An 18,010-nucleotide genomic window follows, 5' to 3' on the forward strand; every position below is an offset into this window, starting at 1 on the left:
GAAGTTTTCATTATACAAGATACGGAATATGAAAAACACTTCACCGAACGCAAGGCCAGAAGGACGTAATAGGATAAATATTAAAATAGAAGAGTTCGCTGTTTCACGAATATGTTAGCTTCTAAGTGCCTATACGAAACCGGATGCATCGTGGTGCTGGCTTTCGTCAGCGGCCGCCACTCGCACAAAACTTACTACACCGCACACTATATTACCTGGACGTCTAAAGGATGTAGCGTTTGTCAAGATTAATGGATTCAGCGTTTATATTCCCAAGAGTGAGTGGAGAAGAAAAATATGTAAGCGAGTTGTGTGTCAGTTGACGGCACTTAAAAAACAAATGGCATTGATAGCACATTCCTTGTCAACAGCGCGTGGCCGAACCGTTTTGACATGAGCCGGTAACCGTTGTTTTTTTTCCGGTTCAGTTCCGGTTCATCGCGATAACAATATAAAGGTTCGGGTTCGGGTTCAGTTCCGGAAAAAATACCGGTTCGGTTCCGGTTTTCGGTTCGATTCGGTTCCGGTTCGACACCCTGGTTTTAAGGCCAGTGAAAGGATTCGTTATAAGGCATCGACTAAACCAGTATAATAATAATAATAATAATAATTATACTCTTTCTTTAAAGTTCTCGAAAACAACCACTACGGTCTTTAGATTGGTGCACTTCCACAAAAACGCCATAAGAAACAAAAATATGCAGGATCCTGCTGAACACCCACTGATATAAATACTTGTACAACATACAAAAATATAAATTAGTAAAGGTTGAATTAGTCAACAGGCGGTGGAACTTGGGAGTTTGATGCACAGATGTCGAGATCCGGAGCGGTGATACTGTTATAGGGAGTATTCACTGGCGGCCATAGCTGTGTGCGCGAATGCTGAGCGCGTGCTGATAGCGAGCTTCCACAGTTCTTTTGCAACGTGCATTCCGCACCATCAAGAGTACCGGTCTTAGCAGCCTATTGATGTGAGCTCGTTCTGAGCATGCGCTCTAAACAGCACCCACAATAATGGCGTCTAGTAAATACTCTCTATAGAGCGACTGGATCCAAGAAAGGGATGAAATCTCGCAGGGTGAGTGACTATCAAAAGATTAAGGGCGGACACTACCCAGAAAAAACGATTTCTGCTAAAAACGTTGGTTGTGAAAAATGTCATTTACATCCACCAACATCTAGAGAGTACTCCCAGAAAGCTTCATAAGTTTACACTGCATAGTTAATTTTTTATGAATTATTCTCGGTTAATTAATTAATTTATTCCCCCTTTTGGCATAAATTTTACTTGAGGAAAACTGTTGTTTTGTTAGCACATAACTTGGATTCACTTTTATGAGTTTTTCTGGGGTGAAATTTGAAGGGGAAGATAACTATGAGCTTGTATTTTTTTATTTTTGTAATTTTTCATGCTCAAGAACTAAAATTTTGGACAAAGGATAGACATCTAAAAAAACAGTACAGTCGACTCTCATTAATTCAAACTCTCTTCATTCAAACTTGCGGATAATTCAAACTAACATGCAGGTCCCATCCTAAGCGTCCCTATGGGAGGAAACTCCCGGTAATTCAAACAAATTTTCGGTCCCCCTTGAGTTCGAATTAACGAGATTCGACTGTATTTGTGTGTATGTGGCTTTTATGTCATGAAAGGTGGTACTATAATGTAGAAATATAGCTCCATAGCTATCTGCTGTCAACTTTCCTAAATCAATATAACTCATAAAAACAACACATTTATAAGTAATTTATTTCAAAAAGATTTGCTATTTTTTTTGTACTTCACCCAGGTTAACAAAATTTGGCAGAAATTTTCTCAACGCCAACAGAAACAAGCCCTGTAGGCTGTAAATGTCATTTAAATCGGACAAGTGGTTCAAACATTCACTTAAATGCCTGGTAGAGCAAAAATTGACATGAAAATTAACTTTACAGAGGACGTGAGCCAAGTTGATAGCGCTATTTGCAACTTTACCTAGAAAAGCTTGTGTCACAAGCCTCTCTTCTCTTGGACAAAAGTGAAAGAGAATATTTTTCTAGCAGATATTCATTGTCATAATAAGTATGCCATTATAAGTACCTGTCATAAACTATATATTTTTTTGTTCTTTTCTGAACAAGCTCGACATTTACGGCTTATTTTGATAGTGAATTACATATTACAGATGCAAATTCAAGTCTGAACCTTTTACTAAGAGAGTTGAAAATATAAATCAAGCTAAATGGGTTCCTAAAATTAAAAGACAAGCACGAAACTCCCAATAATAGGTGCACGATTTTTTAATGTTGAAGCATTATCTAGTATATACACGCGCCAAGTGAAAGAATTTCCCTCGAAGCCATCTTAAGAAGTGTGCTTTGGATACTGGCAGCATCCATTTTGTGTACACAAGCAAGACTAGTGAACTCAAATGCAAAATTGCTCCATTCCCCCTGCCCCCCCCCCCTCATTTGGTTAACGCTGCAAATTGTCCACCACTGAAAATATCAATTTGGTCGAATGCAAGCACATGCAGAACCAACTGTGGTGCACGTTTGGCGTTCGGCGCTAACCAGTGCGACTAAAATGCCAGAAAGTGCAAATATTGTGTTTGGATCTTTGTGCTAAATTGCGGTGAACATGACATAAAAAAAAACCTGCACAGGATACACGACATGGAAATGGGCTACGTCTCTGCATTGCAGGTCTGCAAGCCTATTCGTCAAAGGTACTAACGACTCCAACTCTTCTTTGTCGGAATTAATTGGTTGCGAGCATTGTTCTTCTTCCTCGATGACGCAATTCTCTGCTTAAAACAGCGGTTCAGCTTCTGTGTCCGGAACGTGTCTCCGGCTGGTGTTTAGTGTCCTATAAACCCTTCCTGAAATTGTGAAATGATGCATAGTTGGTCTCATCGCTTCCGGCATGAAGCCTGTGATTGGTTCTGAGTTCGCGCCCAGCACTGACGCAGTATTCGTGTGGAATGCGTTTCGATCCAAGTACACTCTGAATGCTGACGAAGTGCTCGTGCCCAATGCATACTCATGCTGCATGACAGCTACTAATGACGGTCTCCCAAAATTTATGCATCATTTGGAAATTTCTAAAGGGTCTATTCCGCCGTTTCAGCACGCTTTGGATAGACCTCAAAGCATGCTGCCTTGAGCTCTACTCACTATCCTTCAATCAGAGCTCAGCGTTCTGATCATGACACAACCGTTGCAAAAGAAGCAGATGAACTTGCACTCTGCATAGTCGGAAGGTACACTGCAGAACTTTTATTTGTAAAATCCCGAAAACGTAACTTCAGGAGGAGATCTCCGTCCGAGGTATTCTGCTATGAACAAGTCTGGGTTGGGTCGTGTGTCCGGCTCCTCAGTAAAGTTGTATAGGAAAGGGCCATTGAACGAATGATGGAATGATGGAACTGTGCGTCTGTGCAACCGAAGCAGCACCCTGTTGACCATCCTCCCAAACAGCAAACACGTCTGCAGCTGGCAATACATAAGGTTGGTGTCGCAAGGGATGCGGGGCGGCTCTAAAACTTCTAAAAGTTCTTGCAGGTCTCAATCGTTTACGATGACTCTCGTAATCTGCTCGTCAGACACGCCAAGCAGGACTTCCTCGATGCTTGCAGGGTTCGGGTCGTCCGCTGATTGCGGTTTTCTTTAGACATACTTCGAGGACTGGCTCGCTCGTGGAAGCAATTGCAGGAAAACCTTGTTCAGCAGCAACGGATGGAGCTGGTCAGCGAACACGCCTGTTGCAGCCAGTAGCTGACGACCGCAAGCGTGAGGTGTAGGGGCTCCAGATACTTTAGTGTGCAGGTTTCGAAATCAAAGATGCAGTCGGAACAGCCTATGCCTGGTTGGCAATTTGAGCTCTGCACTTTTGTGCCACATTTGACGTGGTTCTGTGAGGATCTATGAGGATCTAGGCAGCGCCGCGTAGATCCACTAGTGATGATGTTTTGGGGGGGAGAGGTGCAGGTCTTGTATTCTGGGTGGTATTCACCTGGGATTTTGCATTCGAACATTGCTGTTTTTCACTGAAAAGGCACTAACAGCTATCGCTGTAAAAAGACTAATTTCGTACAGCGGCATTCGCTTTGCCACGCGCAAAGCGAATGCCGCTGTACGAAATTAGTCCTTTTACAGCGTCGGAGCAGTCTCTTGAGCCATGCGCAAAGCGGACTTGCCGCTGGGCTAAGCTTATGTGGAGTACAAGTTTGTCTGCTGCTTGTGCAGAGGTTTGATGTCAGGATGCCGAGCTCTGATTGGCTCCGATTAAAGAATAGTGGGTAGTCCTCAAAGCAAGCTGCCTTGAGGTCTGCCCACTATCCTTCAATCAAGGCTCGGCGTTCTGGCGTCACCCCAGCCCTTGCAAAAGAAGCAGATGAACTTGCTTTCTGCATTTGTTGTCCACTTCATAAATTTGCTTCACAAAGACTAGAAATCATTTTTTATGCGGCATTATTAATGTAAATCATCCCAGTATCACCAGTGCTAAGAGCTGTGCACAATAAAAATCTGAAAACTATGAAATAAAAAAATGATGCACTTTTAGAAAAGAATGGACCTTTTCCAAGAAGCGTTCTGCGCACGCGCGAGCGCCCGATGCCAAGCGGCGGAAGTCGGCACGAAAAATCGAGGAAATTCGGAAGGAGGCTGTGGATCAGCGAGTAGAACAGGTAATTGCAGCATATATATAATTCTGTTACACAAGAAAAAAAGAAATTGGATGGAAAGAAAAACACGACGTTTGGGTGGATGCCACGGATGGGGGCCCCTTTTTGAAGTCGCGTCGGGCACGCGCCACAACTCGGAGAGCGAAGAAGCTGGTAGCGCAGCTCCCATTATCGATTGGTAGCGCAGGTTGGTCACTTCCTCGATTTTTAGTTCGTGCATCCACCGCCTGGTGCTGTCGGTATGCGGAAAAGGTCCATTACGTAGCAAAAATTTTAGAGCCCTTCCACTTCACGTGAAGGAGGACCAATGAAGCTATTACTTTTACGACATCTAGGATGATGCCTAGAGGACGATGTCTAGGATGACCTCAAAGACGACTTCTAGGACGATCCTAGAGGATGACGCCTAGGACGACCTTGAGGACGACGTCTACGAGGACCTCGAGGACGATGCCTAGAGGATGGTCTCTCCGGCAACCTCGAGGACAATGCCTAGAGATGATAACAAGGGCTTAGGACCTATAGTAATGCCAAGGAAGGCTGACTCACGCTGGTTGCCCCTCTTTTTATTTTTATTCATTCATACTTGCCACGACCAATGGGGAGTTTTCTGTCAATCCGCGGACGCATTTTTTTTCCAGATCCTAAAGCAAAACAGCTTTGCTGTAAAAAAAAAAAAACAAAAAAAAACAAAAAAAAACTTGCAAATTAGAATTACGATTAGCAGCAAAATGATTTATTGTCCAAATTATTTTTATTAATTTTTATTTGGAGGATTCAGAGGGTATGCAGCCAGCGCTACTGGCGCTACCTCTCGGCCAGACGCGACCATTTAATGCTGACGTGACGCGGCGTTTTAGCGTCCGATCATGCACCTTTCACGGGCGTAAACTAGCGTCTATCAGCTTCTCTCGGCGCCTGCTAATGGTTCACGTGCACTAACAGAGTCTGAAAGTACGCAACGCTACTCGCAGTGGAAACGCGACCTAAACGACCTAAACATATCTGATGGTTCTCGCCAGTGGCGCTGTTCAAAACTTGAGAGATACAGACAATGAAAAGAGAAGAATGGTAGCGCCACCTGTCGCACGCTCCGCTCCTGGCGTCAGAGCCGTATATGCCTGGCGTCCCTGGCGTGCGTCCCTCCATTCATGACAAGCGACCCGTCTTGATCACAACAAAAACACGTGCGTTGATCGACCCTCCCGCTGCATGTGGTTGTGTGTGGCCTTATTGAGTTCTTTAACTCCGGCGACGCTGCTTTATCCAACGATACGTTCTTCTGCGTCTCATGGTTACACTTGAATAGAACGGTATGCCTCCCAAAGGGAAGTCTTCCAAGGCAGACTGGCAGCAGTGCACGTCATGTGGCGTCATCCTGGCTACGAAAGACGTTACACTTCACGAACACTGTTGCTCAAAGTTGAGCGGTGATGATGATCCAAAGCACGATTTTATAAGAGACTGCGTTCTACACGGCACACTGCAAGCACTACCCGGTGAGGGGCGACTCTTTAGATATACGTGACGAAAGAGAAGTTGTATCTAGTATATGCTTCCGACTTTTGTATTTTGACGGGGCTTGCAGATTTACTTTAACAATCTGCAAGTTTCCTCGCACATTGATTTGTTGGCAGTTACAGTACTATAGTCTGTTACAGGTTGATAAACGCGGGAAAAGCCCTGCCACAAAGCTCTGCTTGCCATGATTGCTGGCTTCATCCTCTCCAGCGTTCTCTCTGCAAAAGTGGAAAGAGTGGAGGGCTTTCTGGGAGGAGCTTGTCATGCTTTTCTTAACCGGCAAGAGGCTGAAATCTATAGGGTGACCCAAGTCACCAGGCTCGATCTAAAATGTACTTTAAAAATCGACGCCTGCACGTAGCAATCTGAACTTTTCGTCAAAGGTGTATTTCACAGGTCGGTTTTTCTGTTAAAATTACAAAGCGTAACTCTTCTGTAAAAAAAAAAAAAAAAAAAAAAAAAAATAGGGCCAAGAAACTTGCCAGGGTCTGCGGCAAGCGGCGACGCAGACGACCAAGTCGAGTAGGGGTGTGTTTGGCGTTCGTATTGATAGATGGCGTCGGGAGCAGCGTTGGAAGGTGTAGCCAACATTATTAGATTTGCTCAGTTACGGAACTGCTCATAGACGCTGCTTGCACGAGCAGTACCCCCCTCACTCACCATGACTCGCCTCCCATTGCTCGACGCGCCAGGCGGCTGCTATGGTTACTGCGGTGTATTCAATGAAATACATACATTCCGAAGCACAGCGTCTAGATGGATTCAAGGTCTGCTCTATAGACGCTTTGCACACGCGCCAGATTGAGCCGCCATAGCTGACCTTCTCCTGTTTTATCGAGATGCCGAGCCACCGAAGCGGGCGTTTATGAGCCTCCAAAGAGGTCTATGATGAGGAAAAGGACGCAGTAGCACCTAAAGTCGCAATAACCTGTTCTGCTGTGGCAATGATGACGTGAAGCGAACGGAATAAGAGGAAACAAAAACTGAAGGTCGCTTATGGCGGCGCCCATGCACAGCTGCTGCAAAGCGTCTATAGACCACACTGTTATGAAACGAAAATCTAGATGGCGCTTCAAACGACGGGAGGCAGACTGAAGTGAGTGAAGGGGGGTACCCCCTTCTGCAGGAGTTCCACAACTGAGGTAATCTAGTAACGTTGGGTGTGGCCAACCAGCGAAAGAAAGCAGACGACACGCAGACGAAATCTGTTGGCAACAAAAGTGCCCTCGTTATGCAGATGCGTTTTTTTAACTTTAAGTTTTGCTTTTATTGTCCACATTTATTTTTTAACCAAAGGTACATTTCAAAAAGATTATGTTCATTTTAATAAACCACGGTGGTCGCAAGCTGTGGCGATAAGGAGGTAGCACCAGCTATCAGTGCGAATGCCAAACACACCCCACTACTCGACTTGGTTGTCTGCGTCGCCGCCCGCCATAGACCCCGGCAAGTTTCTTGGCTTTATTTTTACAGAAAGAGAGCTACGCTTTGTAATTTTACAAGAAAAAACCGGTCGACCTAGCTGTGAAATACACCTTCGACAAGAAGTTTAGATTGCTACTTGCAAGCGTCGATTTTCATGGTCCATTTTAGATCGAGACTGGTGACTTGGGTCACCCTATTTAATTTTTTAGTTCTTAACTCATTAAAGTCATGATACGTGAATCAATGTTATGCAGGACATGTCTGTTTTTACAACAAAGCGGGGACATTTTTATCCCCTTTTGCTGGAGGAAGACATGTAAAAAGTCTCGAATGGGTTTAAAAGCCTCTCAGGGCGCGTTCATTGCTAGGCTCGTTCGATTTACATGCACCTCCTGCACCGGTGCAGAAACGTGTAGGACAGTGTACTTCCAGTCGTATGTCAATGCGGAGAGCAAGTTCGTCTGCTTCTTCTGCAGGGGTTTGGTGGCATCAGAACACCGAGCTCTGATTGAAGGATAGTAGATATACCTCAAAGCAAGCTCTTTTGAGGTCTACCCACTATTCTTCAATCATAGCCAATCGGAGCTCGGAGTTCTGACGTCACCACTACACCTGCAAAAGAAGCAGACAAACTTTCACTCCGCATACACATACTAGAAGTACACTGCCCTACAGTTTTCTGCACCAGTGCAGGAGGTGCAAGTAAATCGAACGAACCTGTTGTGATATGTGTTTTGTGCGAGTTTTTTCTGATTGGCTGCAGCTGCGAGCGTGCGCTGGCTGGACTGTGATCTAGCACGTGTACGTGAACTGTGATTGCTGAAATGTCGAAAGATTTGCTCCCCCGAGCCAGTCGGAGCGTCGAAGGGAGCCACATGGGACAATGCACCCTTTGAAGTGCTCTCCTCCTATGGAGGGCTTTTCAACTTTCAACTTTATTGTTTCTCTCCAGTAGAAAAGGGGAAGGAGAGAAAAAAAACCGGCAGTTAACTTGACATAGTTCTTCTCCCTACTAGCATCAGAGAAAGATAGTATACATGGTAATGAATTTTACAACATCAACATACAACCATAAAAAAACCGGCTTAGACAAACCATATTATAAACCAGTGGTTCTCAAGTGGGGGTCCGCGAAGCCCTGACTCATTAGTCAAGCCCGGCAATAAAAATAGTCTTTTTTCGAATTGAGAAGAAACATTCTAATTTTCGGGTGCGTTTTCTGGTTTGTGTGCCTATGAGAGAAGTCTACTTAACATTAACCCTTAGTTATATCCATTTATTAAATCATTATCATAATTAACCTATACCTTTCCCTTTCCTCACCACGAAGGGGTCCTCCATCATCTCCGCCGGTCCACAAGGGGTCTGCGAAACATCAATGATTGAGAACCACTGGTATAAACCATAAAAAATATTCCCCTATCTGAAGATGATTCTATTCAAAAAAACAAAGTTAAACACAAGAGAAAGAGAGATCTAATATCTTTTTGGTTGAAACTTATAAAATCTATTCCACATCTCTGCACACTATTTAATACATCCGGTAGCGAAAACTGCAACATCTAGAAGCCATTGCATGCTCTTGATCAAGGTGTCCGAATGTCAACACAACGGCTGGAATGTGCAGGTACCCTTTGTTTTATATTGGTGATGGATATAGCAACAAGTTGATATTGGCTTATAGACATCTGATACGCAAAAGTTTATAATTGAAATGTTTTGTAATTTGCACTATACCAAGATTTTTTAAATAAGGGTACCGTGCAAGTATTAAATTCCATGCTTTCCTTCATCGCTGATTGACTCCTGGGGGCTGTAGCTTTCACCTTTTGCCAAGTTATGCTGAAAAAGTCACTCATTTTTTTATTTTCCTTTGCAGCAGACGATACGGCTGGCTTGTCCAATTCGACGAAATCCCAGCTCCTCTACCTAAATCCCTCATGCATGAGGATGTGCGACATCGGCATAAAAGATGTGGTGGAGCTCTGTGAAGACGGAGAAAGGCACTTGCTTGTGGCATGGCCTTCTCGGAATATTGGCCTCACCGGAGTCTCCATCCACAGGCAGCCCAAACCGAGCGTGCCGAGAAAAGTGACTGTGGCAAAGCACTCTGACTGCATCGTTGGAGCAAGCTCCGTAACATTGATGCCGGATGAGAAGTTGCAGCAAGTTTCCGTACTCGAGCTGCAGAGATGCATTCTTCAACAAAATTGTAAGCAGCACCACCGTGTGCTTTTTCGGCTCAACTACTATCTCTATGCAGTCTGCTAGATTGTCACTTGAAAGCAAGCGTTTTTTTTTTTACTTCAAATGTTAGATCAAGTTTTAGCGTAGCAAAAATGTTGACAGCTAATTTAGTATGTTACATAGGAGGAGTCTGGATTAACATTAAAACGATTTAGAACCATTTGTGTTAGCTTTTTTATTTATTATGTCAGTTTGCCATAATAGCTGACCTTTTAGTTTCGTCTTAATGAGTTATTCGCTGAACAAAAAGTTTCGTCTTAACGAGTTATTTGTTGAACGAAACATACCGGCAAATTAGTCTGAATGCCCTCATAACCCTGCTACATGGAGAGATTAAATAACTGGCAGGACGTCTTGTCTGAACTGGATCATTGATGCAGGGAGATCTGAACCCACCCAGTTACGCATAACTATGAGCCAAACACACTGTAGTATGTGGAGTATTGTTTACAAGTTCTATGCGGAGCACAAGTTTGTCTGCTTCATTTGCAGGGGTTGTGGCGACGGCAGAACGCCGAGCTCCTGTTGGCTTTGATTGAAGGATAGTGGGTAGACATCAAGGCAGCTTGCCTTAAGGTCTACATTCTATCCTTCAATCAGGGCCAATCAGAGCTCAGCATTCTGACGTCACCACTACCCCTGCAAAAGAAGCAGATGAACTTGCACTCTGCATAGGCACTGCTACACTGCATCAATGCCAAGACCAGGACACATTCATTGGCACTCAGTCCAGAAAAGGGGGGGGGGAGTCCTCGAGATGAAAAGTTCTAAGATGGCCTGGCCTTGTGGTTGTCCTGTGCTTGTCCTCTGTGTTTTATTCTTTCAATTTTATGTATGTAAGATGGCCGACTGCATTTTAATTGGTGGGTGTTACAGGGACGCAAGCAACTGCTTTACCTTTTACACAGTGTTGTTGGCACAGAAGAATGAGACACCAACTGCTTGTGTCTCTATTCTTACCCAGTGGGTGTCTTCGTGAGGACCGGATCGAAACTGCAGTGCCGTGTCTACGGTCACGACCTGCGGTTTACCGTGCTGTCCGCAAAAGGCGAAGGAGGACTTTCGTCGGGTGACCTGCTTTGCTCGTCGTCGGTTGATGGTGATGATCTCGAAGAGAAGCTACAGCACCTCACCGTTAGCGAAGGACACAGTAGCCCCAGTGCTTCAAAAACTCCAAGGCCGTCGTCCGCTCAAGTGAGGCGTCTTGAATCCTAGCATATTTTAGGGCTCAGGTGGGTTTTAATGCTGCATATTACGAAGCACATGGGGGAAGCATTGTTTTGTCCGGTGGCGACCTTCTTTGGCCAACCAGCCGTGTTGACGGTAAAGACACGTTGCAGCTAGTTCTGTCTGTCGCACCAAATGTAAGGAGGCACTCTTTTAAACATTACAAAATCAGTCGTGATCGTATGTGATGTCCATTTTATTTTTGTGCTCGAGATATGAATAGACCATTTTAAAAAATGTGGGCTATCTGTACTCCGTTCAACTCTGAGCTGAGACTGCGGTGGAAGCTACGTCCTCGTTGGACCAGTCGTACGTCTCTCTTTCGCCACGTCGTCACTCTCCCGCCCATACCCGCATGCAGAGAGCCAGGTCAGGTGACGAAAAGGAGGCGGCTGATTGGTCCGCCAGGCAAGTAGCTCACACTGCAGTCTCAGCTTAATAGTGAATAAGGTAGCTGCTGCAGCCGTTATCCGAGTTTGCCATAGTTTGGGCATAGTTTGGGACACGAGAGCTGCAACAGCATACGGCGTGAACTCGGCTCAGCTTGTATCAGAAACGATTGCTGCATTAGCGTTCGATGAGTACTTGGTTCCAATCACACGCTCTGTGCCCGGATGGATGGATGAATGAATGGATGGATGACTGGCTGTACCCTTTGGAACGGGCATTAGCTTTTGCCACCTAGCCTAAGCAAACGTATGATTCCTCTCATGCCCGAGAAACAGCGAGCACCAATGTTGCTTGATGGGGTTTTGAAAAGGGCCCATTTGGTTTATTTAATTTATTTCCCAGGTTCATTCAACACCGCCACAGAGGATGCCACTAACCCCGAGCAGGCAAGGCCCGGCTGCATTCAATACTCCAAAGGCACCTGAAGGGAGGGCGGGGTCTCGCATTTCGTCGGCGGTTTTTCACCGCATCACGATCGGCACGGAAGTCACCGTCATGGAGGAGGGCAGCGTGGGGCCGGAGGTGTCCCATAGGGCGGGGTACGACCAGATCGGAGGGCTGGACAGGGAGATCCAGCAGCTGCGAGAGCTGGTCGAGGTGCCTGCCAGGCACCCTGCCACCTTCTCACGTTTCGGTGAGTTTGCTTATGTTTGAATTTTGGCAGCAATGCGGTGCCGTGTAACGTGGACGTTCCCCCAGAAGCTGCCAGTTTTAGAGAACAAATATATAGCTATAGTTTGTTTCTCTTTATGTGTGAACGAAGCCCAAGCTACAGCAGAAGAAGGAAAGGTCGCTTGTGTAATATATGCTAGTGTAAACCCTTTTTGTGAAAGTATCCGATTTAGCGTGTCAACAGTCTGCATCTGTCGTAACGTGCAATTCGATTCTCAAGCCTATGGATGCATGGATGGATGCTAACGATTGTGCTTTTTATGATGGGCGGTAGCTTGTGCTACCTAGCCTAGAAAACAAAAGTATGATTTTTCCTTCCCGTCAATTTCTTTCTCTCTGTCTTGTCTTTTTTTAACTCAGTCATGATGTACCAGTGTTGCTAGCACACTGTTTTTCTTAACAGGCCTGAAGCCTCCCAGGGGAGCACTACTGTTTGGGCCGCCTGGCACGGGAAAGACCTTGCTTGCACGGGCGGTTGCAGCCGAATCGGGAGCAAGTCTTGTGGTGCTTGATGGGCCGCAGGTCTTCAGCAAGTAAGAATACACTGCAAATTTTTCCCTTCACTTTGTGTCTTGTTGTACAAGACCCCCTTCTTAATAGCATGTCTGCTAACATTGACTATTGTCAAAATTGCCTCAAAGGTGGCAGCACTAAGGGGGCTGATCTAAATTCCCTTGATGTGTCTGTGCTTGTCTTACAAGTAGCGACAAATGCGCCACTGCAGAATGTATGTGCCTTGTGCAGCCCTTTGATCCAAATGATGGCACAGAAGCCTTTGGAAGCAAATGGCGGCAGAACGCTCACTCGTGGCATGCGACTTTTGTGTTCACACAGTGATGGTTGTTGGTACTTGTAAGAAATGTGAAGCGAGAGTTTGATTGAGGGGTTTTAAACAGATCAACATTGCCCTTTAAAACAAGAGTTCCTTTTTATTTTCCTTTTAGTTTGGGGTAGAAACACACCAGTTGGGGAGATTACAAACCTTCTTCAGTGAAAGGTGCCAAGCTTCCTCAGTTTTCACTGCACAAGTTTGGCAGCTTGTGCAGTGAAAGCTCACACTACACTGTAGATCTTAATATCAGGAGCTAACTTCCGGGACGTTGTAGCGGTATGAGTTTGAGCAATCACGAATACACAGTGCACGTTACTGACCTGTGCTCTGCTGACTAATAGACTCTCTACGGTAGTGACATAAGATGACATTTCCAACTACACTGCCTTTCTGCTGCCGAAACACTGACACAGCAAGCTTGCATTTTTGCAAGTGGGTGATGACAGCTTAAAGGGGCCCTGCAAGCACTTTTTTACTAATTTTTAATTTGCACCAAACCTGAGCGCACTGACCGTAGTAACTTAATGTAACTTTTCTTTTCTCGAATTTCGCTTTATTTTAAAAGTTATAGGCAAATTAAAATTACAAAAACAAGCAAAAAATATCCTCCCTCATGACGTCCTTGGTTGCTTGAGTGACCGTGAACTAGAGGAGGGATAGTGAGTTCAACGAGCGCTCACAGCTGCCGCGCTGCCGTGTCGACGGCGCGAGAGGGCGCCACTAAAGCGTGTTCTGGATAGGCTGTATGCAGCGGGCAGCCAGAGCGGCTCTCATTGCGTTTGCTGCGCGATTAAACACTAATTCGGCATGACACTTCATTGGCCTTAAACGACAGCAAACAGGGGGTAAAGATAAGTTCAGGATGGGAGTCCCTTCGCACTGCCGTACCGCGAAATAGCCAAAATGCAAGACAAAGCTACTCGCGGAAGGCCTTCGGAACGCTCGGAGCCGGTCAGATCCTCCAGTCCGTAAACGACTGCAGCGCCGCCGCGTCCATCCGGGACCTTTCCGTGTCGGCGCCTGATCCCACTACTCTTTTCTAGTATGCGCCGCCTTATCCACCGCTTGGTGGCGGGTATGTTGACGGGTCATTTCTTGTTTCCGTACTTTATAAACTGCATTTGTTTCTTTTCTGATCTAAAATACTGAACAAAAACTACTTTTATAAATAATTGAAACGGTTCGCGCCACTTATGTTTTGTATTTCGACTAAAAAGAAGCTTTTAGCCGCTCTGACCAGTAGTAAGCCCAGGACCAAAGACGTCACATTTCGCGCGTTTTCGGTACCACGGGTCGCCCCCGTCGGTGGAGGAGGTTTTCGTGTCGTCCGGTTAAAATATGACGCACTGATATTTAGTTACTCTCTCCGTGCCCGCTGGCTTGCCTGAACCCCAAGAGACGTGGAAACCGCAAAAAAAGGTAGACGCTTAAATATGATTGCAGGGCCCCTTTAAGCATAATGCGTGGCGAAGTTTGTGACATCTCGCACGGCATTTTTCGGCACAGGTACTATGGGGAAACGGAAGCTGCTCTGAGAAACGTCTTCAAGGACGCAGTCGAGAGGTAAGCTACTCCTCTCTGGGTTGCACTCGGGCCAGAAGTTACACCAGGGCCAGAAGTTGCACTAAGGCCAGAAGTTGCACTAAAGCCAGAAGTTGCTCTTAGGCTAAAAGTTACATTTGGACTAAAAGTTGTACTCGGATCAGAAGTTGCACTAGGGCTAGAAGTTACACTTGGGCTAAATAAATGTTGCACTAGGGCCACAAGTTGCGAGCAGTAGATGCAGACATGTGAGCATTGCACTGTTGTTCTGTCAGGGCACCAAGCGTCCTCTTTGTGGACGAGATCGACGCCCTGTGTCCCAAGCGTGAAGCCGGCACATCCAGCCAGGAAGCTAGGGCGGTGTCGACCTTGGTGGCATTGCTGGACAATTTGCCGGTGAGCACCACCCATTTTTCTTTATGGAGATAACCTCAAGTCTCTTTGAGCCGTATTTGCAAAAATGCATATGATGGATTCTGGTGTTGCTTTCTTCTATTACAGCAACGTGCGCTATTGGTGAGGTTTTGCAGCATACCCTGAGGTGTATTTGCGTGTCAGGAGCTAACGTGGCCCCTAATCCAGCGCAAAATTTTTGTCCACAAAATTAGCAGAGAATTGCAGTAATGACGTTGCGCAGTGACATCGCAGTGTCATTTCCACCTCCTCCCTTCCCTTTGTTTTGCTAAGTTTAGTGGGTCAGAAGTCTTCTATGTTGAAACACGATAGGGTTTACCGTGTGCAGCAAAGTGTGTGGCGCCTCAACTATCGCCGCAGTTCATTTCACAGGACGCTGCAAAGGAACCACCATTACCTACTTTTTCGAGCTACACGTATTCATCTAAAGTGTCTGGTTTTGTTTTCCCTAAACCAGTCAATGCAAGAGAAGTGGGTGCTAGTTCTGGGCGCCACTAACCGACCCAACAACGTGGATCCGTCGCTGCGCCAGCCTGGCCGCCTCGACAGGGAACTCGAGATTGGAGTGCCCACGGCGTCGGGACGACTTCAGGTGAGCTGGGTGCAAGAGTAGGCCACGTTAATAAGTGGTGGGCACGGTACGCTTTGCGGCAGCATGTCTAACCCGCTCGTCTTCGCCTGTTTACAGGTCCTGCTTTTTGGCGCGGGGAAAAGCCACGAGCCTTCGGTGATTCCTTCGCCGATCATTTTTTCCGCGTCCGACACGGGCATAGTGTCTTTTGCCCCGTCATCGTCATGCTACATCCGCCACGGCGAGACATCGATCGCCGATGACACGTCTTTCGACCACGTTACAAGGCTGCACCAATCATCTTCAAGAACTGCCACGCCCCTGGGTGTCTTAAAAGACTGGAACGGACTTCACTGTGCTAGTGGTGGGCACGTTACGCTTTGCAGCAGCATGTCTAACCCGCTCGTCTTCGCCTGTTTACAGGTCCTGCTTTTTGGCGCGGGGAAAAGCCACGAGCCTTCGGTGATTCCTTCGCCGATCATTTTTTCCGCGTCCGACACGGGCATAGTGTCTTTTGCCCCGTCATCGTCATGCTACATCCGCCACGGCGAGACATCGATCGCCGATGACACGTCTTTCGACCACGTTACAAGGCTGCACCAATCATCTTCAAGAACTGCCACGCCCCTGGGTGTCTTAAAAGACTGGAACGGACTTCACTGTGCTAGTGGTGGGCACGGTACGCTTTGCGGCAGCATGTCTAACCCGCTCGTCTTCGCCTGTTTACAGGTCCTGCTTTTTGGCGCGGGGAAAAGCCACGAGCCTTCGGTGATTCCTTTGCCGATCATTTTTTCCGCGTCCGACACGGGCATAGTGTCTTTTGCCCCGTCATCGTCATGCTACATCCGCCACGGCGAGACATCGATCGCCGATGACACGTCTTTCGACCACGTTACAAGGCTGCACCAATCATCTTCAAGAACTGCCACGCCCCTGGGTGTCTTAAAAGACTGGAACGGACTTCACTGTGCTAGTGGTGGGCACGGTACGCTTTGCGGCAGCATGTCTAACCCGCTCGTCTTCGCCTGTTTACAGGTAAGCAATAGGACCAGTAGCATGCGGAGCAACTGCTTGTGCCTAGTTGTCGTGCCGTGCCCCCACAAAGTGCTTTCTGTGGTAGCAGAGTGTCTAGACGTGATAAGGCAACTTCTTCTTCTATGCGGTGATGTTGAGCTCAATCCTGGGCCAACCTACACGCTGGAGGAAAAGGTGTCGATGATACTTGATGGCCAAAAGGATCAGACGAGAACGTTAAACGATATAAAACGAGATCAGCGATCTCTACAGAAATCAGTGAATGAAAATACCGAAAATTTTAAAAGCCTAGATGTTAGAATGATAAGGTTGGAATCGGCAATTCACAAGGCAACTGAACTGGAAGCAGTGGTCCGAGACCTGACAAAAACTGTCCAACTACTAGTGCGTAAGGTAGATGACCTCGAAAACCGCTCCAGACGCAACAACCTCATCATATTTGGATTAAACGAAGCAGAAAACGAAACGGCTTTGGAACTAACGCAGACCGTCCAGGCTAATGTTTTTCAAAGAGTTAACGTAAATCCCGAAAGTATCGAACGCATTCACCGTCTTGGTAAAAAGCGGCGAAGCCCACGGCCTACAATAGTACGTTTTTACAACTACCGAGAAAAAATGGAAATTTTATGCAACTGTAATAGGCTTAAGGGCACAAATATTTCTGTAAGTGAGGATTTTTCTAGGCAAGTTCAAAGTTTAAGAAAATGCCTTTGGGACTCCGCAAGAGATGAAAGAAACCGAGGCGCTAAAGTCCGGTTAGTTTATGGCAAGATAGCCGTAGACGGTAGCTTGTTTTACTGGGATTTGACATCCGGTTCTCGCCGTCCATATGGGAGCAGCGATATTCTTGAAGGGGAACTGAGTCACAGAGAGGGCCCTGAAAATCAGTCGTGTTCCTGATTTACTCACCGTAATTAATCTAAACGCGCGAAGCGTATTAAACAAGAGAGCCGAGTTGGAAGCCATACTTTTGGAACATGAACCTGACGCGGTTATAATAACAGAAACGTGGTTGAGCACTCAAGTTGAAGATACGGATTTTGTACCACCGAATTATGTTTGCTTTCGTAAAGATCGGGAGTCTCGTGGAGGTGGTGTTGCAGTTGTTATCAAGGAGGAGCTAGAGAGTGAGGTGATGCCTAATTTAGATAGTATTGAATCATTGTTTTGCAAGATCGTAATAAATAAGTGTCCAATCATGATCGGAGCTGTTTACCGTCCTCCTCTGACGAACGAAACCTATTTTACGAGTATAAATGATTATCTATGTGAACATGTCCGAAGTAAAAGTAGCAGAATTGTTCTGGTTGGGGATTTTAATCTGCCCAACATTGATTGGTTGAACATGTGTGCAACACATGGGGAAGTTTCCACGTCGCAAGCTTTGATCAATTTAGTATTTTC

The 18,010-nt window shown here is 46.1% G+C and overlaps 1 protein-coding gene across 4 annotated transcripts in view; it reads left to right on the forward strand.

Moving 5' to 3' along the window:
* Positions 1-5,809: 5,809 nt before the first annotated feature.
* LOC8035152 (ATPase family protein 2 homolog) overlaps positions 5,810-18,010 on the forward strand; it is a 28,472-nt gene continuing 16,271 nt past the window's right edge. For 2 of the 4 annotated variants that reach the window (XM_042291087.1, XM_042291086.1), the window contains exons 1-9: positions 5,816-6,169; positions 9,496-9,828; positions 10,828-11,057; positions 11,883-12,174; positions 12,616-12,745; positions 14,551-14,607; positions 14,862-14,982; positions 15,458-15,592; positions 15,689-16,606. In XM_042291087.1, coding sequence (XP_042147021.1) covers positions 5,986-6,169; positions 9,496-9,828; positions 10,828-11,057; positions 11,883-12,174; positions 12,616-12,745; positions 14,551-14,607; positions 14,862-14,982; positions 15,458-15,592; positions 15,689-16,606 — 2,400 coding nt within the window. In that variant the 5' untranslated portion in view covers positions 5,816-5,985. Of the gene's footprint in view, positions 6,170-9,184; positions 9,244-9,495; positions 9,829-10,827; positions 11,058-11,882; positions 12,175-12,615; positions 12,746-14,550; positions 14,608-14,861; positions 14,983-15,457; positions 15,593-15,688; positions 16,607-18,010 lie in introns of those variants that run through there. The other 2 variants (XM_029987002.4, XM_040213951.3) reach the window with 2 other exon arrangements.

The sequence above is a fragment of the Ixodes scapularis genome, unplaced genomic scaffold, assembly GCF_016920785.2.
Source record: "Ixodes scapularis isolate PalLabHiFi unplaced genomic scaffold, ASM1692078v2 PGA_scaffold21__2_contigs__length_744675, whole genome shotgun sequence".
NCBI lineage: Eukaryota > Metazoa > Arthropoda > Arachnida > Ixodida > Ixodidae > Ixodes > Ixodes scapularis.